Here is a 21,386-nt window from a genome sequence, read left to right as displayed (position 1 = left end):
CACTTTCATAAATACCCTGGAAAAGCTTTCTTCATTTTTTTATAAACACCATTTTCCTCCTCATTCAACATGTTTTTGTAGATGATGTGGATTATTTTGTGGATTGTTTTCTGTGATTTCAGTGCAAGAAACTCATTAACTTCTCTGCATCTGTAATTCAAAGGGAAAGCACTAGAATGGTGTTACACCAAAATCTGAAAGCTGTAAAATTCAGAAGTTTGTGAAGTTCAGAACAAGGCTTGGGCACCGTGTTGATGAAAGCCTGAAATGTGTTTGCAAGTTGCTATCTTTTCTCATTTCTCCATTAAATAACATTAAATAACAAAGGCTTTATCCATCTTGTTTCTCTTAAAAATGCTTCAGACGATTGCGGGACACGCAGCAAATAAGAGCCTTTGAAAAAACACTTGTTCTCTGAGTGCTTAGAATTCTATAGGCCTGTTCAGTTTTATTAATGTCTGCTTAACTCAAAAGGCTGAGGTTTCAGGTCCTTTCCCTGAAGAAGCTCCCTGTTCTCATCCCAATAAATAGGTATATAAATAAGTGGTCAGAGGCGTTCTTCAGCACATCAGCATGATGAGAGGTGAGGTTTTTTGATGGCTTTATTTTTTAAAGTTCATATTCAAAAATTTGTTAAGACTGAAATTTCTGTGCTTCTCTCCATACCAGAAAACTGCCCAAGAAGGAGTAGGAGAAAGCGTAGGAGCTGCTGGAATGCAGTTAAAATCATCACCAAAGATCTCCGGTAATCATTTTCCTTCCTCTTTGCCCTCTTCCGTAGAAATGAAAGTCTGCTTTTGCCCTGCTGGGATTTAAGAGCCCCACAAAAGCCTCCCTGGCCCCAAGGCCGGTGTCTTCGCGGAGCTGCAGCAGCTGGGCGGCAGAGGGCAGCAGGCGCCGCGCTGGAGGCGCCCGGTCCCGTCCCGGCTGCCCGCAGCCCGGCTCTGTCTCCCCACCCACTGCTCTCACCCCCCTCCGTGCGCAGCCGGGGACCGTGCAGCTCGAGCTCGGACAGAACGGGAGGAGAGAGAATTGCGGGCACCGCGATCGAACGCATGGAGGTGTGAGTGTGGGGAACGGGAACGCAACACCTTTCCGGGAGGGTGGAGGGCGATTAGGCTCTTTCAGGGAGGTGGACGGGTCAAAAAGGCTTACCTCGTGCTTGCTGTCCCTTCGTTAAAACTTTGCTAGGGCTAAGGAAGAAGGATCAACCTGGTGGATCTTTTCGTGAGATCTGGGCAATGGGAGTGTTTTGGAGGAGTATGGACAGTCCCGTTTCCCAGAGAGGGAGAGGGAAAAGAAAGGGAAACAAATGAGAGCCAGTTTTTTCAGGAGGATGAGTTGGGCATAACTGAGCTGAGGGCTACGCTGGAGGCACTGCCAGATTGCTCGTTAATAAACTGAGATTGAGATCTTCAGATACTGACCACATGAATCAGGCAAAACCCTAAACTAGCAATGATCAGAAATGATCCACTGGCCCAGAGCAAAGGGGAACCACACTTACAGTGCTTCTGAGGAGCCTAGCCCATCGTTGCTGGGAACAAACAGCCACTGCTTGGGGAATTCACCCATGTTCCCTCAAAGTGCTTGCCAGCTGAACAAATCTCTTTGGCTGGATCACTGCACCTTGCTGGAGTTGGTCAGTACTGACATTTTCATTTCCACGGTTCTAATTGTTCCTGTGTGATCCTAGCCGAAAGCTGGACCTGCAGCTAGGCCTCTCATGTTTGCATTTTGCTAGACTGCATGCAATCCACTTGTGAATCTCTCCACTGATTTTGGATGACTGAGTTTTGTGCAATGTCATAATTTGCTTGCCATGTTCACAGGCACACTCCTTTTCTCCTGTGGGCCATCCTCTTTTCTGGAGTGATCAGTTCCAGTCCAGTCCCAAGAAAGTTATTTGGGGAGATCAGATCCCCAAATTATCCTAAACCATACCCCAACAATAACATCAGCAGTTGGGATATCATTGTTCCCAAAGGCTATGTGGTGAAGCTGACCTTCAGATATTTTGACCTGGAGCCATCAGAGACCTGTTTCTATGATTATGTTAAGGTATGTGGATAGATACCTGGGGTAATTGGTGGCTGGAAATGGGAATCTAGAGGCATGCTGTTCATTCACGAGGCTTCCTCCACACTCCCCAAAGAGGATTGGGAAGGAGCTAAAGACAGTAACAGGTGAAGCAGATACTGGCATTTTGTGGCTGGATATTAGTGGTGCATAACTGACTGTTGTGAGGCTACAGTGATCTCCCCTTCACCTTGACAGATCAGAGCAGACAAGAAGAGCTTGGGACGATATTGTGGGCAGCTTGGGTCAACCACAGGCAATCACCCAGGAAGAAAGGAGTTTGTATCTAAGGGAAACAGGATGCATCTTTCATTTCACTCTGATTTCTCCAATGAAGACAATGGCACGGTCATTCCCTACAGGGGCTTCCTGGCCTATTATAAAGCTGTGGGTGAGTAGGAGGCAATCTGTCATGCAGAAAGAAGCTTTGCGGGTCCAACTAATTTTCCTCCTTAACAGGCACATCAAGAGATTCCTTGAGCAAAGATGCTCATCTCTATATACTTTCAGTGTACAGCAGATAGGTTTGACACTTTCCTCCTCTTAACCCAGCATCTCTTACCTCTTCAGATCTTGATGAATGTGATCCTAGCAATGCTGCTGAGGATGAGGAGGGGCTTCGGTGCCAGCAAATCTGTCACAACTATGTGGGTGGCTACTTCTGCTCTTGCCGACCTGGCTATCAGCTCCAAAGTGACTACCACTCCTGCAAAGGTAAACTGAAAGTCTGAAAGATCAGATGGAATATGGAGGATTCCAGAACAGCAGCCCTTCAGCCAGGAAGAGTGGGAGAAGTGGTTTAGGAAGCAGTTAATGGGACCGCAGCTGGCACAGCCTCATCTTGTGATCTTTGCTTTCTTCCTCTACACCAGTGGAATGCAGCAGTGAGTTGTTCACAGAGGCATCTGGGTACCTGAGCAGCCCAGAGTACCCCCACACCTATCCTGAGGACCTCCAGTGTAACTACAGCATCCGTCTGGAAAAAGGCCTGTCTATCATCCTAAAGTTCTTGGAACCTTTTGAGATTGATGACCACCAGCAAGTCCATTGTCCCTATGATCAGCTCAAGGTACTGGAAATTAGCAGACTCTCCTTCAAGCCCCGCTGCCAGGGCTGAAAAGGAATTCTGCAGATACTACTAGCATGAGAAATACAGGATTTGTACAAAAAGAATGCCCCACTACGGAAAACTGAGCTGTTCCCTTATCTCTCCTTCGGAATCTCTATAAGCATTGTCCTGAAACCAACAGGCTCTGGGTAACATGTTCCTGTGAATGGAGAAAAAAAAAAAAATCATCTTTCTTGAGGTTTTATGTGCTTTAGTCTCAGGATTCAAATTGGTTGATAGCTCTGATTCCCACAATAAAGGAGAAGTAGAGCTTGTCACTCATTTGTTCTGATCTGACAGTGCTGCCATCAGCAAAGATGGGTCAGACAGGCAGCCCACCCATCATTAGGCACTTTGGCAAACTTGGTCTGGATTGAGATAGGGATAGGGTTACTGAAGAGAAGACATGTATGTTTCTGTCCCTGAGATACTTGATTTTGTCACTAGATCCAAGCACAAGGAAGAGAGATCGGTGAATTCTGTGGCAAGAAGTCACCTGGCAGCATAGAAACCAAAAGCAATGAGGTGGACATACTCTTCTTCACTGATGAATCAGGGTTCAGTCGTGGTTGGAAGATCCACTACACCTCAGAGAGTAAGATATCTCTTCCCCAATGACTACTAGAGCCTATCTACACCATTTGTTAATAACCACCCACTTGATCCCCTTTTCTAACAGGAATACGATGTCCACAGCCTGTCCCACGGGATCAGTTTACCATCATCAGAGACCTGCAACCTGTGTATCGATATCAAGACTATTTCATTGTCAGCTGCCAGACTGGCTATAACTTGGTGGAGGTGAGATCCCATCTCCCTTCAGCTATATTCTGTCTTCTCTTCACTCTGTGTCTTTCAACTTTCAGTAAAGTTTTCTTTGTCCATTTCACTCCTGGCAGTCTCTTGCTATTTCTGTTTTTCCATGCATCTGCAGGCATTTTTTCCCAGTGTTTTTTCCTAGCCTCCTTTCTTGTACGTTCTTTGTCTCACAAAAAGGCAAGCCCCTGTAGATGAGAAAATAAAGATTCCAGGAAGAACTGGTGAGCAAGTCTCACTTCGAGAGGATGTGAAATCAGACTTGAAGCAGAATATACTACCTGCCTTCATTGCCATCCTGCTGTCAGAACTCTGTACTGTCAGCACCTCAGACTTCTCAAATTTTTATGGTTGCTGGCTGCTTACATTTTGTCTCTTTATGCATAATTTGTAGCCTGCAGCAAACACAAGATGGAAGGAAGGCAGCAAGGGGAGAGCCAGCAACTGGAACACAGTGCTGTGAGGGAGCAATAGAAAAACAGGCAGTTAGGATAATATTTTTGTGTGAGGGAAGGGAATTTTTGTGTTGCGTGAAGGGAATATGGAGCTCCATACAGCCAGCAATGTTTTGGGTTTTTTTCTGATTTCTTTTGTGCAGGGCAACCGGAAGCTGCTGTCCTTCACTGCTGTCTGCCAAGCTGACGGGACATGGCATCAACCCATGCCCCACTGTGAAAGTGAGTGAGCTGAGTGCTGGAATTTGGTCCCTTGCTCTAAGTTATTCCCTCGAGTACGCAGGGAGTTCAGTGTCTGTGACTCAGGTTGTCTTTGGCCGTAGACTTATAGGTATGCTGACTGGAAGGACTATAAAGGCCACTTGGTCCACTGTTAACGCTCATTATACCTTTTGTTTCCAAAAAGCTAAATGTTTTCCCTCCCCTACAGAAATGCATAAAGTATCACTAAGAAGTCAACACAATGTTGTAACATCTAAAAGCAGTTTGGGATCCATTTTGGGGCAATCACTCTCTACCCACTGTACCAATTGGTCCTCACCATCCTTCACAACGTGGCCGCAGTCCAAATCAAGCCTTAAACTACAGGTATTAAGGCTGTCTTTTACTCATTTCTATTTTCTTCTCTTTCTTTTTTTGTAGTTGTGAACTGTGGCAGCCCTGCAGAACTGACCAATGGAATATTCAGTTATGTTAACAAACCTGCAAACAATACCTACCAGTCAGTGATCACATACCAGTGCAATGAACCATATTATCACATTGTCACCAGAGGAGGAGGTGGTGAGTTCTGATCACACACAGATATTAAAATACTGAAATAAAAAGCCCACTACAATCTCCAGTTAGAATTTTCCTAATCTCTCCCTAGTCTTGAGGTTCTTATGAAGGCTTTCCAACCTTTCCTTGGCTCTGCAGCATAGGTCCTGAGGTTTGTTGCAACCTTACTTCATTCCCAGAGTCCTTCATATCCCTCCTCCAGGCTCTCCTTAACTTTAATTGAAGGTTTAATTTGTGATTCTCATGATAGTCATCTGTGGTCATGACTTTTTTCCTCTGGTGGATTTCATTCTTACACCAAAATTTGAGGCACAATGCACCAATATTCTGCAACCCAATCACAGAAATCCACATTGCTCCAGATGCCAATAAATAAACTCAGAATCCACTCTGCTGTAATATTGTTTACTCTCTTTGGAATACTGTCCAACAGCAGAGACATCTAGAGGCTAAATAACAGACAGGCAGAAAAATCTATGTTGCAAGTCAGAAAAATTAAGGGAACATTCCAAACCATTCACATGCCTTCTTTTTGCACCTCAAACGTGATTTGACGACATAGGAGTTCTGGTGACAAGAAAGACATAAAAAGTCCATGTAAAGTTCTAATGGGAAAGTGTCAGCTTTCAAAGAAAACAGGATAGGGTTTCTTGGAAACATTTAATACAGTATAAATTGTATAAAATGTATTGTATATAAATTATTTTTAGTCACCACCGCTAACTTTCTGAGAAAAGCAGTAATTTTGGAGGTAGTGGAATTTGTGTTGAGAGATGACCCACAAGTTTGTGATGAGCAATACAGACTCAGAAATAGATACTGAACATTTGCAGTAACAGATTAATCTTTTTCCTATTTCTGGGACAAAGAGCACCGTCCTACACTCTGCAAACAACTGCAACCAGAGACTTGAATCTGAAATCCCCATATCTTCTTCATACCCTTCTTCAGGCTAAATAAAGTCAAACAGGGATCTGCAAGCATGTGAAGTTATTACTCACTCAGCTGACCCTTCAGGCTTTTCTTCTACAGAAGTGGTGCCTGAACTTTCCTGTTCTTCACCTGGAACTGAGGCATTTCAGGATGCATGTGTCCCATAGGGACACATTCCAGATTATTCTACAGGCAGCTTTTCCTTAAAAAAGGGCACTTTTGGGATGGGAGGGCTGACTGCAGCATGTGGGACTCCTTGGAGAGAGAAACCTATTCTTCCTGCCCTGTGCCTGGGTCTCACTCACTCCCATCGCATCCTACAGAGAGATACACCTGCTCTTCTGAGGGAACCTGGGTGGATCGAGACGGCCAGGAGAGGATTCCTGCCTGCTTGCCAGGTCAGTAAAAAACTATGACATTGTCTAGTCATAGACAATCTGTGCTTATCACCAGTACAAAGTAGGAACAACATGCATAGAGGAGAGTGAGAGTAATGGTGTCTGTGAGGAAGGACAGGGAAATACACCCAGGAAGACAAAAATTAGGTGAACAGTGATGGTGTAGGAAAGAGAGAGACAAGCCAGGGCAGTGAAGGATGTCATGATCTCCTTACCTTTCTCCGCAGTGTGTGGGAAGCCGGACAAGCCTGTTATTAAAGTCCAGAGGATTGTGGGTGGTGAGCGAGCAGGCAAGGGCAACTTTCCTTGGCAGGCTCTGACTGAAATCAATGGACGTGGAGGTGGAGCGCTCCTGAGTGATCGCTGGATCTTGACCGCTGCCCACACCATCTTCCCCAAAGGGTCAGCAAGGAACAATGTAAGCCTAGATCAGCTAACAGAGGATGCTAACATTTTCCTTGGCCACACTGATGTAGAAGAGCTCTACAAGATGGGTAACCACCCCGTACGTAGGATCTTTATCCATCCTGATTATGATCCCAACGATGAGCAAAACTACAACGGAGACATAGCACTGCTGGAGCTGAAATACCCAGTAATCCTAGGCCCTACAGTACTGCCCATCTGTCTCCCAGATACTAGCAACACCACTTTCTACATGGATGGGTACATGGGCTACGTGAGTGGTTTTGGTGTGGAAAAAAACTTTCTTTCAAATCACTTGAAGTATGTGCACCTACCAGCAATTTCTCGGGAGAAGTGCCAGAGTTGGCTGGATAGTAAGAATAGAGAGAAACCGATGGTTTTCTCTGAGAACATGTTCTGCGCTGGCTTTCGCAGGGAGAAACGAGATACATGCCAGGGGGATAGTGGGAGTGTCTTTACAGTATTAGACATGGAAAGTGGTCGGTGGGTGGCTACAGGTATTGTTTCTTGGGGTATCGGTTGTGCCCAAGGCTATGGCTTCTACACCAAGATCCTCAACTATTTGGACTGGATCAAAGGGATAATAAAGGAGGATAGGCTCTAAATGTTCCTGTCCAGCTGAAGAATCACTGGTACATACAGAGTTCCAGATACAGAAAATCATATCCAAAGCTTTTGTTGATGTCCTAAAGACTTTTCAAACACAGAGACCATGTAACTTTATTCACAAGCGTTTCTGAAAACCACCATGTTATCTGATGAATTTTGGTGGCACCATCAAAACTCAGCAAAACTGCTGTCCCCCCATTCTTATTATTGGATGAAAACTTGATAATATCAGAGATCTCATGGCAGCAAACATTGTCTAAAGTGCTGACAATATCATTAAACTACTACAGTCTCATTTTGTAGACAACACTGTGTGGAAAGTTTGCAGTGCAGCACCTTGGAGGATGTGCTGAGTACAGTGTGTACATACCCATTGGGATTGGTGAAATTTTATGAATATTAAAATAATTGCTGGAGAAAACAGGTGTGTTATGTTTATCTTTGTTTTTTAACAACTACTGTATACTTCCTGTAACTGAAAGCAAATTACAGATTTCATTAATAGAGGGATTGCTTTGTCTGCTACTGAAATATTTCTAGTTTTGTAACTGCAAGTGGGAGTTGCTCTCTTCTCACAAGCCTGTTGTTACCCAATCTAAAACTGCATATGGCTTCAAGGGCATCAAGAGTCAACTGTGTAATGTCACATTCAGAAGACAAGGAATACAACAGTCAGACTTGTGAAGAAAAGTTCCCAGGAATATTTACGGAGTAGAATTTGACAGTGGACTTTTTTGCATACTATATGAAATAAAGCTCTAACTGCAGAACAGTAGCTCTAAAATGATTCTGACTCAGAGACAAGATGCCTCTAGTGTTGTGGATATTCTCTGCAGTTGTTTCTTAAGTAGTTTTATTACCACAAACCTTCTTGAGCCAGGAGAACCCTGGGTGTGAGATCACCCCAGTCTCTTTGCTCTGTTTTCAGAGCAAGACCTATGGTCCAGATCCAGATCTCTAGTGTCAAGATCTCTCATTTGCTTTCAAGTTAATACACCCTGAGGATTGATCTGTGAAACTGTATGCTCAATATAAACACACTCATGAACAGAATTCTGTTGATTTTGCCAATTTTATGGGCAATACAGAACAAAGGCATGATTGCAGAATCATAGAATCATTAGGGTTGGAAAAGACCACTAAGATCATCTACTCCAACCATCAACCCATTGTCACCATGCCCGCTAAACCATGTCATCCAGTGCCACGTCTACCCTTTTCTTGAAAACCTCCAGCGATGGTGACTCCACAACCTCCCTGCACAGCCCATGCCAGTAATTCACCACTCTTTCTGAGAAGAAATTTTTCCACCTATCCAATCTGAACTTCCCCTGGTGCAACTTAAGGCCATTACCTCTTATGCTATCTCTGGCTACCTGGGAAAGGAGGCTGAACCCCACCTCACCACGGTCTCCTTTCAGGTAATTGTAGAAAGCCAGAATGTGTCCCCTGAGCCTTTTCTTCTCCAGAATGAACAATCCGAGTTCCCTCAGCTGCTCTTCATAAAACCTGTTCCAGTCCTTTCACCAGCTTTGTTGCCCTTCTTTGGACATGCTCCAGAAGCTCAGTATCTTTCTAGTAGTGAGTGGTCCAAAACTGAGCACAGTGCTTGAGGTGCAGCCTCACCAGAGACACCTCCCTGGTGCTCCTGCTGAATGCACTGTTTCTGATACCAGCCAGGATGCCACTGGCTCTCTTGGCCACCTGGGCGCATTGCTGAATCATGTTCAGCCGGCTGTTAAGTAAGATGTCCAGTTCCACAGAAGCAGTGAATTAACCCCAGTCTTTGGAGAGGGAATGGAGACTGAGGCATATGCAGTTAGGGAATATTCCATATTCCAGAAACAAAATTTCTGCGATGCTCAGTGAGTTCAGATGACAAAAACAACAAAATATTCAATTCTTCAGTCATTGTAAAAATTAGGAAAAAATACGGAGAAGCCACCATAATTGTCTTTTGCTTTGCAGGGGACTAGGAAAATTTGTGAATCTGACAAGATAGACAATTTTCCCTCAGTTTCTGTAGAAACTGCGTCCAACCCCTGGCCCCTAGGATCATCCAAAAATGAGACTATATGCCTGAGAGCGGTGTTTAAATGCTTCTTGAACTCCAGCTGCTTGGGGCCATGCCTCCTGCCGTGAGCAGCCTGTTCCAGGGCCCCACCACCCTCTGGTGAAGAACCTTTCCCTATCCCCCACCTGCCCCTTCCCTGACACAGTTCCATTCCCTCAGCCCTGTTGCTGTCACCAGAGAGTAGAGTTCAGCACTGCTCCTTTGCTCCCCTTGTGAGGAGCTGCTGGCCACCATGAGGCCTCCCAGCAGCCTCCTCTGCGTTGAGCTAAGGGACTTGAGCTGCTCCTCCAGACCATCTTTGTAGCCCTCCTTTGGATTTTCTCTAATAGTTTGACATCCTTCCTATATTGTGGTCCCCAAAACTGCACACAGTGCCTGAAGTGAGGCTACACTAGAGCAGAGCAGAATGGAACAATCCCTTTTCCTCTTGCCACTGTCAATGCTGGGCCTGATGCACGTCAGGGTATGGTTGGCCCCATTGGCCACCAGGGCACACAGCTGACTCTGATTCAATTTAATGTCAACCAGATTCTGCAGGTGGGCTAAAATTGCAGTCTTAACTGTGCAAAAGGAATGATTCCCTTTTGCGCTCCATAAGATGAAAGATGAGATGGGCCCACGTACAATAGCAACATGGAAGAATGACTGTAAAACTTAACACTAGATTAAAGTTGGAACATGCAGTTGCAACCCTGCAATAAAAAACATTTTGCTTGTTACATATACTGAGAAATGGAAGGTGCTTGAGTTGAGTGCAGGAGTCTATATGAAGTCTCCCACAAGATGCACACATCATCCTCACCAGTTACTAGACTCAGAAAAATTTAAGCTGCAAGAGACAGCATCCAATATTCTGATGATGGTAGGACTAACGTTGGAACTTCGGGGTCTTTCCTGGGCAAGCTGTGCAGATATTCAGTATGACAGAGGTTCCCCAGTCTTCTATGGTACATGTTTCAGTGCCCATTGTCTCTTCTCTCTCTTTACCTTTTTGAAGAGCCTGCTGTCTAATCCTCTTTTAGGTGGCTGAAGACAGTAGCTAGATCCCTTTCTTAACTTCTTTGTTTTCAAACTGAACAGTTTCTATCATCTTTCTTCATATGCTATCTGCACCAGTCCCCTGACCATCTTAGTCAAAAGATTACTGTGAGGGATTTGGATTTCAAGTAGTGTTCTAGAGCAGAAGACACTCTTAACACAGATTATCTTCTCCCACAATACTACCTTCCCAAAATCAGGCAATCTTTATTTCTTATCTCACACAGTAAAGTTTGAAAAAATAAGCCCTAGGTACAGTTAAATAAGAGTTTTGAAGATATTCTGTTCTGCTTATCCTGATTCAGAAGACTGAAGTGAGGTTCTGTTGCTGGTGGTGGTTGGTCAGTGTGCTGCAACTAACTCAGAAGAACTTCATAGAAATTCTTACATAGAGAGTAAGGTAGTGTAAGTTAGAGCTTGACAAAAGCTGGCAATATGTTGGTTCAGTGTGTGACTCAGTACCTGATTTAATTTCAGGGAAATCTAGGTCTCGACTGAGAAGGACAATGCACACATGGAAAGCAAGTTTGGACATTCTTTAATGCCATTAGATATTCTGAACAACATAGGAAATACAGAAATCAGAAACTAGGCTTTGAACCTATCCTGGGACTAACAATTATTCTCTCTCCTCTTCATTGTGATCTCCCTGTCAGGTAGGGCATGGGTATGTCTTCATCAAGTGGGAAAAATGAAACAGAAAAACTGAGAGGAAATAGAAGGAGCCTCCTTATGCAGAATAGCATCTTCCTCTTATGCTTCCTCATAGTAATGTGTGGAAGAAAGTGAAATTCCCTTACCAGCCACAGTGACAGAGGGAAAAAACAATACATATTCCTGACTCTCTACTCACTCCGCACAGACACAGTGAGTTACCCTGTTATACATGAAAAGTGAACAGACTCATAGCCAGTCTTACCACCAGAATACGTAACCATTACATTTAGGAAGAGTGACTGTGCTAAAGGGAGAAAGAGCTCATCAGCTAATTCTGCTGGGGTTCATCTCGTGTTTATTCATAGTCTCAGTAATCCAGTCCAAATAACGCACTACCTTGGTGTAGAGACCAAAGGTACCACATTTTGGTCCCCAGGAGATCAACCCAGCCACATAGGACTGGCTGCTATTAAGAGGATCTTGGATGGAATAAGCTCCACCACTGTCTCCCTTACAGCTGTCCTTGCTACCACCAGCACAGATCATATTGTCGGTGAATCGGTATGCACTGGAATCAGCAGAGCCCTCTGGTTTCACAGAACGGCACTTGTCCATGTCCACCACAGGAATCTGGGCCTTCCAAAGATAATTGGGCAGTCTTCCTTTCTCTCTCCATCCCCAGCCAGCAATATAGCCTAGAGTCCCTATCTGTAGCTCATATTCAGGTGATTTACCAGGAAGACAGAGGGGTGAGATGTTTGGACCCATCTGCACAGGTTCCTTCAGCTTCAGTAGTGCAATATCATTATCAAAATCAGTCCTGTGAGAGCCTGTGGGCAGCCTCTTCCAGCCTGGATGGATGAATGATGCCTCTGGAACCAGCTGCTTGCCTTCTTCGTATAAAGCTCTTCCACCAATATTTATTGTCCCAGCAAACATTCTAGGCATGTCATATCCATCCAGCACATGAGCTGCAGTCATTACCCATCTTTCAGAGATGAGCACGCCAGCTCCTCTTGGGTGTTCAAAATACACCTGCCAGGGAAAGTTGCCTTTTTCTGCACGAGTTCCTCCAAAAATCTTTCCTGTCTCTCGGATAGGATTACTAGGTATGCCACAGACTAGAAGGAAAAGAAAAAAGAAGAACCAGATGGGAGAACTAGCAGTTAGAGGTTTATCTGGTAATAGTAAAATGCCCATAGTCCTCACTTGTATCTTCTAAATCTTTTTTGATTCTGAGCAACTAACTTCTGTTTATATTCTATGTCATAGAATTCATAGAATTTGAAGGGAGCATTTACAGAGAAATTCAAGAAAATTCAAGCAAAAATCCTATCAAACATTCAATTTAGGCTGAAAATGCTCATTCTCAAATTCTTGTTCTGTAATACTAAACTTTCACAGCTGTTGTCAACCAATGAGCGCTGGTTTTGCCTAAGCTCAAAATTTCATTGTGTTGCAGTTAGCATTTTTGCTTTGCTGACTTATGTCCTGTAGGTAAAAATAAATATTTTTTTGAAATATTATACAAAATATATTTTGAATACTTAGAAGAATTAAAGACACTACTCTTTGAAAGGATTTGTTTTGTGCATATGTGTGAACTACAGATAGTCTCAGATTTGGTGTTCATATGTGTTATTGATGTTTTTCCATTTTCCCTTTCCATTTTTTAGTATGTAAAATCTTAAGCAGTAGGTCAGTGGAGATCTTATCTGAGTCCTGTGGGTGCAGAAATGCTCTGTGCTCTTTGAATAAAATGTTCCATCAGGTTATGCAGAATGTGGCATATGGGCAAAAATGAGGCTGGTCATTATTACACAGATAGGAAATTGATTGCTTTTCACATTGTCTGCTTTGAACTGAACCCCTAGTCATATAGTCAGAGACTAAGGAAAGAAATATAGCTGATAAGTAGCTTTCAATTCAAGTGAAGCAGAAGAAGGGGCCTCTGGACATCTCTGGTTCAACCCTTGCTCACCCATAACTGCCCTTCCCCATCCTCCTAACTGCAAAGCAGAGTTGCTTGGTGGCTCTGCTAGGTGACTTATGAGCATTTCTAAGGGTGGTGACTACCCAGCCTCTCTGAACCACGGTTTCAGTACTCTGGGAAACATTCTTCCATAAACACTACCAGAATTTACTTTGTTTAAATTTGTGCTCATTGCCTTTTATTGCCTTGTGTCTCTATGTCCCTCTGAGAAAATCTGGCTTCACATTCTTTGTAACCTTCTTTTTGGTTGCATGTTATTTGAGCTTCATCTTTCAATTTGACTTTTGCTCTGTGCACTGGTATAGCCCAAGTCACTGACTGACCTGGCTTGTATGAGAGTCGAACAGTCTTCAGGTGGGCCTTGTACTTTAAAATGAGGTTTTAAGAGTATGGAGTAGCAAAGAGGCATCGTGAACAGATAGTGGTAGGAATTTTGCCTCCATTAAGAGAGGTTGTTAAGCTGAACAGTGTCCAGAATACATACAATTTTAAATTCTCTTTATGATCTGGAAGTTAATACTCAACCATAACTGCCAGCAGTGAGGAGCAGACAAAGTACCCATGCACTTTCCTCCCCAGTTTCTCCCATTAATACAATGAGAGGACAAGAAAGTCTTGGATAGAGATATTGCTTAAGCTTTCAGACCTGTTAAGCATTGCTGAATACTGAAGGACATGTGCTCCAAAGGCACTTAGGATTTAGATTTAGACTTCAAGTGAGAGTAGTGAATTTTCCCTATAGTGTCACATCACCAGTGATTGATGGAAACTGAACCCCAGGAGGGTTTGAAGAAAAGCTACAGTTCTCAATATTGTTTAGGAGAGACTGAGGGAAGAAAGACTTGCTATTGCTGGACATCTCTTTTGACCTGTCAGTCTTTTTGCTACGTACAGAACAGTCAGAGATCTGAAGAACTGAATGTGCACACTTGAAGGTATGCAGAAACAGAGTAAATGAAAGAAGCACACTATGTGTGCATATGTATTCACAGGTTTTGATAGTACCTGCAACACATGTTGGTAGCTCTGTTCCCATTTCTTCATTGATCCATTGTCCACTGGCTGAGCATTGATATACCGCTTTGAAAACACAAGAAAAGAGCGCCAGAAAGATACAATCAAGATGAAGACAGCGTAAGCACTGTTATTATATAAGACAGTATATTAACCTTATCATTTCCAAAGCAAGCACAGCTTGGTAAATATTGGTGAGATCTCTCTAAAAGCAGACAACTCCACCAGGGTGCTTCTGCCCCTGCTTAGGAGGGACCTCATCTAATAGGCTTCTTAAGTCCTTTACTTCCCCATCAGAAATGTGTGGTAAAAATCTTTGTGGTTCATACACCAGACAAATGGAGATAGGACTTGCTAATACATCTGAGGTCAACACCCCTATTATAGACATCACTTCAGTATATTAAACACAAAAGGAACACAAAACCACTGCCTGCAACCCCACACCAGGAAGAATCTTTTCACAGCTTTGACTTAATGGGGTATATCATACCAGCTCCATCAACAACGGCAGTACTAATTCTTAGGCCTTTCATGAAGTAAATATGTTCCTGCAGCAGACACAACGCTTACCTTCCCCTTTGTTTTGTAATGTATAGTAAGGTGCTTTGCAGAAGTACTGGACAGTAGCTTGGTACAGAGGCTCATGAAGTTCAGAGATGTAGTCATATTTACCGTTGTCAATAGGACTGGGATCACCACAGTTCACAGCTGTAGAGAAGAAACAAACAATCAAAGACAATCAAAGGGGTATCTTCACCAAACAATCTGATTATTCTGTAGTATGGGAAACCACACAGCTCTGTTGATCCCTGTGTGGTCATCCATGCTTATTTCCTCGGTCCTCTCAGCATGCTCACATCCCAGTCCTTCATTGTTCTCCTAGTCTGGAGATTGTGTGTTTAGTGCATTTTACTTCATTAAAGTCTGTTTCCCACGATACAGAGACAGGTCACTTACGAATACAGCTGAAATTAGAGTTGCTCCATTCACCGTTGTTCTGACAACTGGAGTGAAAAGTCGTGATGCTGTCATATTGCTATGGAAAAGAACATGACACATATGAGTCACTGGCCATGAGATGTATCTGAAATAGACACCCTAGTGGAGGTTCCTCAGGATGCTGCAGTTGCTGGAAAAAGTTTGCACTTGATACAGTTGTGGCAAAAACATTGAGCCCTTTTGCTCGATACACCTGATGGGAAGTAGCAGCAGGAAGCTGCTGGGAGGGGCAAAGAGGGCATATGATTTTTTTGTGTAACTTACCCTCACAATTTCATAGCCTTCCATACATGTCACCTTCACATTGTCCGAGAAGATATACCTCTCCTTCTTTGGGTCAAGAACAGAATTGGGAATGACACTCAGGGGACAGGTTATGGCTTTGAAGAGATAAGAGGAAATCAATGATTAACTGATTCAAGATTTACTTTTCTTCAAGTAACAAACTTCTTTCTTCATAGTGATTATTCTCTCTAGTTTACAGGCATCCTCTGTTCAGTTAATAGCTCCTTAGCTGTGAATATTAAACCCAGCAGCCTGAGCAAGTTAACATGTTGTTGTATCATGAATCTGACCAGGGGGAAGGTCTTTCCCTAGCTCATCAGCAGAGGGAATGTATTCCTAAGTGCATACTCACGCTCAGCATAGTAGCGTATTTTCCAGCCTTTGTGCTGTACCACATGGTCAGTCTGGAAAATTATGTCAAGAATGTTGCTCCTAGTTTTGATTTCAGGAGGACCTGGGAATTTACTGCCACAATAGGGACCATAACGCTGCTTTCCAGAGACAAGCTGGGAAAATAATGAAAAAGAAGAAGTGGTGAAATACAAAATGTATTCACAGAGAGATTCCTAATAACTTTATTTTTTAGTATTCCCAAAAACTTTAAAAGGCAGCATAGATGAAATTCAAGTTAAACAATCAAAGAGTCTTCTGAATATGAGGACGTCTCTGGGGCAACCCAGAGCATCCTGACTTCCTCCCTACCCCATACCTACTATTAAACTGTCGTGGCAACTCCCTTGTGAGTCGGCTGGTTCCACATCAAAGTCTTCACTGCGTATGGTCAATGCCACAAAGTAGCCTGGCCTCAGAACCACTTGGTACTTGCACTGTGAGTTCTCTGGGTACTGATTGGGATAGTTTGGACTAGCAATCTCCCCTGATGGCTCAGTGAAGACATTGCCACTGCAGTTCACTAGGATTAAGGAGCAGAGAAAGGACTCAACAAGGAAATGGTTCAATTACAAAGCAGATGAGCTTTCCTTCTTCCACTGTCTCTCCAGTCACCAGCATTAATCACATCTAATACTGTATTTTCCCAAGAAACTGAAAACAATCACAACTCCTTATTCAGTTTATGAGGGACCTTAACTTTGAGTGGCTTCACCTGCCATGCCTACTTGTTCATCCTTTGGAAGACAACTTCCTGGTGTCCTCAGTACTAGAGAACAGCTTCAGCATATCACTAATTTTGTTCACCTTGCTTAGTGTCCTCCCTTTCTCCCTCCATCTTTTTTTTTTTTTTAAACCTTCCACTTATGATTTAGACCCTCTTCTCTCATCTGTAGGTTCTCATCTTGTACCTCTTTCTGTATGTCTCATTTGTGACTTTGCAGTTTGTTTTGTTTTTTTTTCCAGTCAAGCCAAGCAGCCTTGTGTTTTTATCTTCTTTGAACTACTTTATTTTGTCAGGAATCAAAAGATACACAGTATGCTAAGAGGGATCTCTGTCACAGTCCTTAGAGAATGTTGTATAAAACTTCCTTAATTTTCTTGATACCACACAAAAAGAATGCTAAAAATTCACAGACACAGTCTACTACCAGTTCAGATTTGCACTGGGATGCCCTTGTCATTATAATATATCTGCTGTGACTGACTGAGAAGGATAGCAGAGAAAGTCTTTCAAGCACAATATCCCACTTGGCCTAAATTAACTCTTTTTGTTGACCACAACTCATGTAGATCTCTTACCTCCACATGTTTTCTTATCTTCATAGAGGAAATAATCTGGTGGGCAGGTACAGAAATAACCTCCAATATAATTATTACAGTAATGACTGCAAGGTTCCTCCACAAAATCCGTGCACTCATCTAAGTCTGCAAGTGTGAGAAGAAAATATGTCAGGTTAGAAGCAGGCCCTAAGGGCAGGAGGAAGATGGGAAAGTGAAGTAAATACTAGCAAACAACAAGGAAAAAATGTCTTGAAGGCAGCACTTAGACTGACCACATTGGAAAGCAGTCCTGTCTGTCTGGATTTCTTGTAAATAAGACTTTTTCATAAGGAAACCCCTTTGTACAGCTTCCCCCCCCCCCCCCTCCCCTATTCTTGAACACTACAGAGATTCAGAGAAGTCTGTTTTAACCTTACCTACAGCAACATAGTAGGCTGCAAAACCAGTGAAACGCTCCTCATTGGAAAAGTCTGATTGGAAGGTCATAGTCAGGGTGTTATAAGGGACATAAAATTCCTCCACAATCGAGGAGCCAGGGGCACGAGTTTTCTTCTTCCCACAGAGCAAACCTTCAACATGGCCACCAGAAATGATCTGCAGAATTCAGAAAGGTGTTGCCTCATTACTGAAATATGTGTAATTACCAGTACTTGAGTCCTCTAGTTTGTAGACGACTAATCAAAAGCTAGTAAGTTGCATTCATTTCTCATGACATTTAGATTTATCTGTTAGGGCACAGCCACGTCACAGTTAGCAGAAGGCCTAAAGCTACTTTTTCATCCAGAGATGGTCAAGGGCAGAAGACAGTCAGCCAAGGTAAAACTGAACAAAATCCCTAGAGAACAAATTTCTTGCCGTATGTAGGATCCTTGAGGAACGTTTCCTCTTACTGACTTCCCTGCTTTGAGATACCTGTTGTGGTTTTTCAGATAACAAATGTTTTACGTTTTAAATAGGTGCAAAGATTGGGACAGTAGGCCACTGCATTTTTTTCTGAGTAGCCACTATCCACGCACAGATCTCTTGATTGTTTTTAACTTTAGTCATTACCAATCAATCTCCACTTTCATTAATTGTTTATGTTCACTCATGGACTAATTCTGAATTCAATATGGAGGTGTTAGTGGGCTCTTCCAATGGATATGAGAGGAACACAGGAAGTGCAGTACAGATATTGTGCTCAGTCGACAGACAGTGCTCATATAATTCTGAAGTAAACTTACATCAACGTAGAGACTGTTAGCACAGATATTTCCAGTCATTTGGGCTTATTTGGGATCATAACAGAAAGAGTGCATCTCTTCTTCCAGCCTTGAGCTCTGTATGCAGCCCTGCTGCTATACACTATACCTCGACTTCTTGTCTTTTTCTCTCTTGATGAGAACAGGGAGGGACAGTACCTTTACAGAGTCATATTCGCAGTTCTGTGAAGGTTCGAGATCTATATGCGTGAAATAAAGGCGAATGCCATATCCTGGAGGGACCTGGATTTCCCAAGATTCCTGCAGATCATTTGGGTACACCTGAGGATAGTTGGGTGACAAGATCTCACCATACATGGAGGCTGTATCAGCCCAGACAGGATGACAGAAGAAGATAAGGTACCTGAGAAAAGAGGAAGAAAAATTACATTGCAGAAGTCTTCTGCATCTCCATATGCACACAGTCCCTAGTGAAAAGGCTAGTTTTGGCTGTGTGTAGCAAACAGTATTGTTCCTGTCTTTAGAGGTCTAACAACCAGATGTGGGGCTTGTCTTCTCCTGCAGAATTTCAAACTGAAAGAGCACAACTTCCATGCTGATCTTTGCTTCTCTCCAGCTGTAGAGGAATGGTAATGTTGCAGAAATTGCATAGAAGGGTCTTAAATCATATTTCTTGCTTCACTATCCTGTTTTGAAGGCTGCTTGGGGAACAGACGCATTCAGATTCCAGAATAATTAGATTAAAAGAAAAACACCATTTATAAAATGAAATTATGAATAAGCCTGCCCCATGGAGATTCAGAAACTTACCACATCTGGAAAAAGCTGATCTTCTTTCCTGAAAACATTCAGGGATTGGACTTTGCCTGGGACAAAAAAAAACATTGGGATTGATTAATGTCACCTGTACTTCTACATGCCTGTTACACACGTCAAGGACTAACACACTAAGCTTGCAGAAAATTCACCAATGATTTGCCTTAAATGCAAGATTATTCACTACTCCTTCCTGCATACAGCAACCCCAAGCACTGAGGATGGATGCTGGTCTCACAGTAGACAAAATGGTGCAGTAATCTCTATGTTGTTATTCAGAGGAACTCATGTCCTCCCTTTATGTCCATCAGTGCCTCCAAAGAACATTATAGAGCCTAACAAACTGACTGAAAGCACCTCCCAACCAAGGGACCCAATTCGTTCTCCCCAGCACCGCAACCTGGGGGCAGCATGCACTGAGCCTTCTAGTTGTCAGACAGCGACACTCAGGAATATTTTTGTTTCCCGTTTCTAAAGCTTGCAATATTTACCTTCTCTCCCTAGTCCATGTGTTCTTCTTTTCCCTTATGTTCTCTTTCTCTCTTCTCCTTTTTTTTCTTTTTCCTTCCTTTTCACTCCAAAAGTATCCAAGCCTGTGGAATGGGGAAGAGAGCTTTCATCTGCAATGTTGCAGCACCCCCTAGCAGTGTGATGTTTCAGAGTTCCCGGTCGGTTGTGATTCAGAAAAAAAGCTTACCGGCTTTCAGCAGAAGAGGGAATTTCCAGAACAAGTTGCACAACCCTGTTGGCTCCGGCTGTGTGGGGGAGTGCACAGATCTGGTCCGTATTAGAGATTTGCGAGAAATCAGATGACTTTTGGGAAAAGGGAGGGGAACAGAGCTTTTAGCTGCCTCCCATCTCTCTCTCTTCCTCCTCTCTCAGCAAGTCCTAGATAAACTTCAAAGGGTGTAGACCAGGCAAAGTCCACATTAGAATGGACCTAATGCTCTCGCATGGGAAAAAATGTTTGATTATCTGCTCTGGAGACCACTTTGTCGGAAATCTATTCTGGGACTGCAAACCTGTGGGCAGAGGCTGCTGCTGCTCCTCATCTTATGCTTGAGAAGTGCATTTAGGAAAAAAAAAAAAAAAGGAAAATTAGTGTCATGCGTCTCTGAGGATACCAACAGTAGTTAGCATGCACTATTTTGCTATTTCTTATTATGGCCACCCTCCAGTGAGAACCACTAAGGACTCCTAACTATCTCTCATAGCTACTTACCAAGTGAATTTGAAGTAAAAGCAGCTAACTCTTCATCAGGCTTAGCCCTGGACCAGGTTAGGTCTAAGACCATAAAGAAAAGGACGACCTTTAATCCAGCCAGTTCCCATAAGCCCAAACCAAAATACTACTGCGCAAGCCAAAAGACCTGCCACTAATACTCTAGAAAACCTCACCAGCCAGCTACAACTGGGGCTGGACTGTAAATGAAGGTGTAAAACTCCATTATACCCTCCACACTTTACAATCAGCACAGCATGCTCCAGAGCTTGTTTTGGCCTGAAGAAGAACGTTCAAGTTTCAACAGGCCATAGGCAAAGTGTTCTAGCAAAGCTCATGTGAAAGACTCCTTTACACTGTCAAGAGAAAGAAGCACCTACAGATGAATCATAATTGACTTCACTGTACTCGGGATAAAGGATTTACTTGAAGAACATGCCTAGTCAGTTTTATTGTCTAACTGAGAATGGGAAGAAAAAGAAAACAGTATGTCATCTTGCCTCTGATGCCTCTAGGGAACACAGCATTATGTTTTTAACGGGAATTTTAAGAACTGGAAAACAGTGATGAAAAATACAACACAAATAACAGTGAAACATTTTTTGCTTGGAAATGGGCAAAACAAAAACTCTGCCATTGACGTTTCAAGTCACAATCTCATTTTAAAATGGACATGACAGAAGTAAAAGAAGTGTGTGCTGATATATTGTGCAGGTCTTTGCATCACAAGGGAATTGTGTATTTTCATATGAACCTGACCCAGCTAGTCTGCTACAATGGTCAAAATTGGCATGTATGTAAATAT

At 43.1% G+C, this 21,386-nt stretch overlaps 2 protein-coding genes across 3 annotated transcripts; one reads left to right on the top strand and one right to left on the bottom strand.

The window, feature by feature from the left end:
• Positions 1-970: 970 nt before the first annotated feature.
• On the top strand, positions 971-8,028 carry C1R (complement C1r). Its single transcript, XM_042810761.1, has 11 exons — positions 971-1,063; positions 1,833-2,061; positions 2,278-2,470; positions 2,650-2,793; positions 2,952-3,148; positions 3,635-3,782; positions 3,867-3,988; positions 4,602-4,680; positions 5,101-5,241; positions 6,495-6,569; positions 6,797-8,028. The coding sequence occupies exons 1-11, from the start codon at positions 1,056-1,058 to the stop codon at positions 7,597-7,599; spliced, it is 2,139 nt and encodes a 712-aa protein (XP_042666695.1). The 5' UTR covers positions 971-1,055; the 3' UTR covers positions 7,600-8,028.
• Positions 8,029-11,237: 3,209 nt separating this feature from the next.
• C1S (complement C1s) lies at positions 11,238-20,207 on the bottom strand. 2 transcript variants are annotated; one of them, XM_042810682.1, is made up of 13 exons: positions 20,057-20,207; positions 19,851-19,952; positions 19,354-19,409; positions 18,742-18,946; positions 17,758-17,935; positions 17,360-17,485; positions 16,381-16,580; positions 16,020-16,173; positions 15,647-15,762; positions 15,341-15,419; positions 14,954-15,091; positions 14,372-14,446; positions 11,238-12,494 (listed from the first exon to the last, which is right to left on the bottom strand). In XM_042810682.1, exons 3-13 carry the CDS (start codon positions 19,389-19,391, stop codon positions 11,698-11,700), a joined length of 2,106 nt encoding a protein of 701 aa, XP_042666616.1. In that variant the 5' UTR covers positions 19,392-19,409; positions 19,851-19,952; positions 20,057-20,207; the 3' UTR covers positions 11,238-11,697. The 2 variants fall into 2 exon arrangements, with proteins under 2 accessions (XP_042666616.1, XP_042666615.1); XM_042810681.1 differs by lacking the exon at positions 20,057-20,207 and having other exon boundaries at positions 19,851-20,050.
• Positions 20,208-21,386: the final 1,179 nt, after the last annotated feature.

The sequence above is a fragment of the Centrocercus urophasianus genome, unplaced genomic scaffold (genome assembly GCF_019232065.1).
Source record: "Centrocercus urophasianus isolate 14NV4802_14NV808 unplaced genomic scaffold, USGS_Curo_1.0 seq_12, whole genome shotgun sequence".
NCBI classification, from domain to species: domain Eukaryota; kingdom Metazoa; phylum Chordata; class Aves; order Galliformes; family Phasianidae; genus Centrocercus; species Centrocercus urophasianus.
Note: the sequence above shows the minus strand (reverse complement) of the source record. Positions and strands in the feature narration are given on the sequence as shown.

Coding starts and splice junctions, on each gene's coding strand:
- C1R (XM_042810761.1), top strand. Junction 5,242..6,494: donor TGTCACCAGAGGAGGAGGTG/GTGAGTTCTGAT, acceptor CGCATCCTACAG/AGAGATACACCTGCTCTTCT. Junction 6,570..6,796: donor GATTCCTGCCTGCTTGCCAG/GTCAGTAAAAAA, acceptor CTTTCTCCGCAG/TGTGTGGGAAGCCGGACAAG.
- C1S (XM_042810682.1), bottom strand. CDS start 19,391: ATGTTTTCAGGAAAGAAGATCAGCTTTTTCCAGATGTG. Junction 17,936..18,741: donor GCGAATATGACTCTGTAAAG/GTACTGTCCCTC, acceptor TGAATTCTGCAG/ATCATTTCTGGTGGCCATGT. Junction 15,420..15,646: donor AAGGCTATGAAATTGTGAGG/GTAAGTTACACA, acceptor TCTTTTCCATAG/CAATATGACAGCATCACGAC.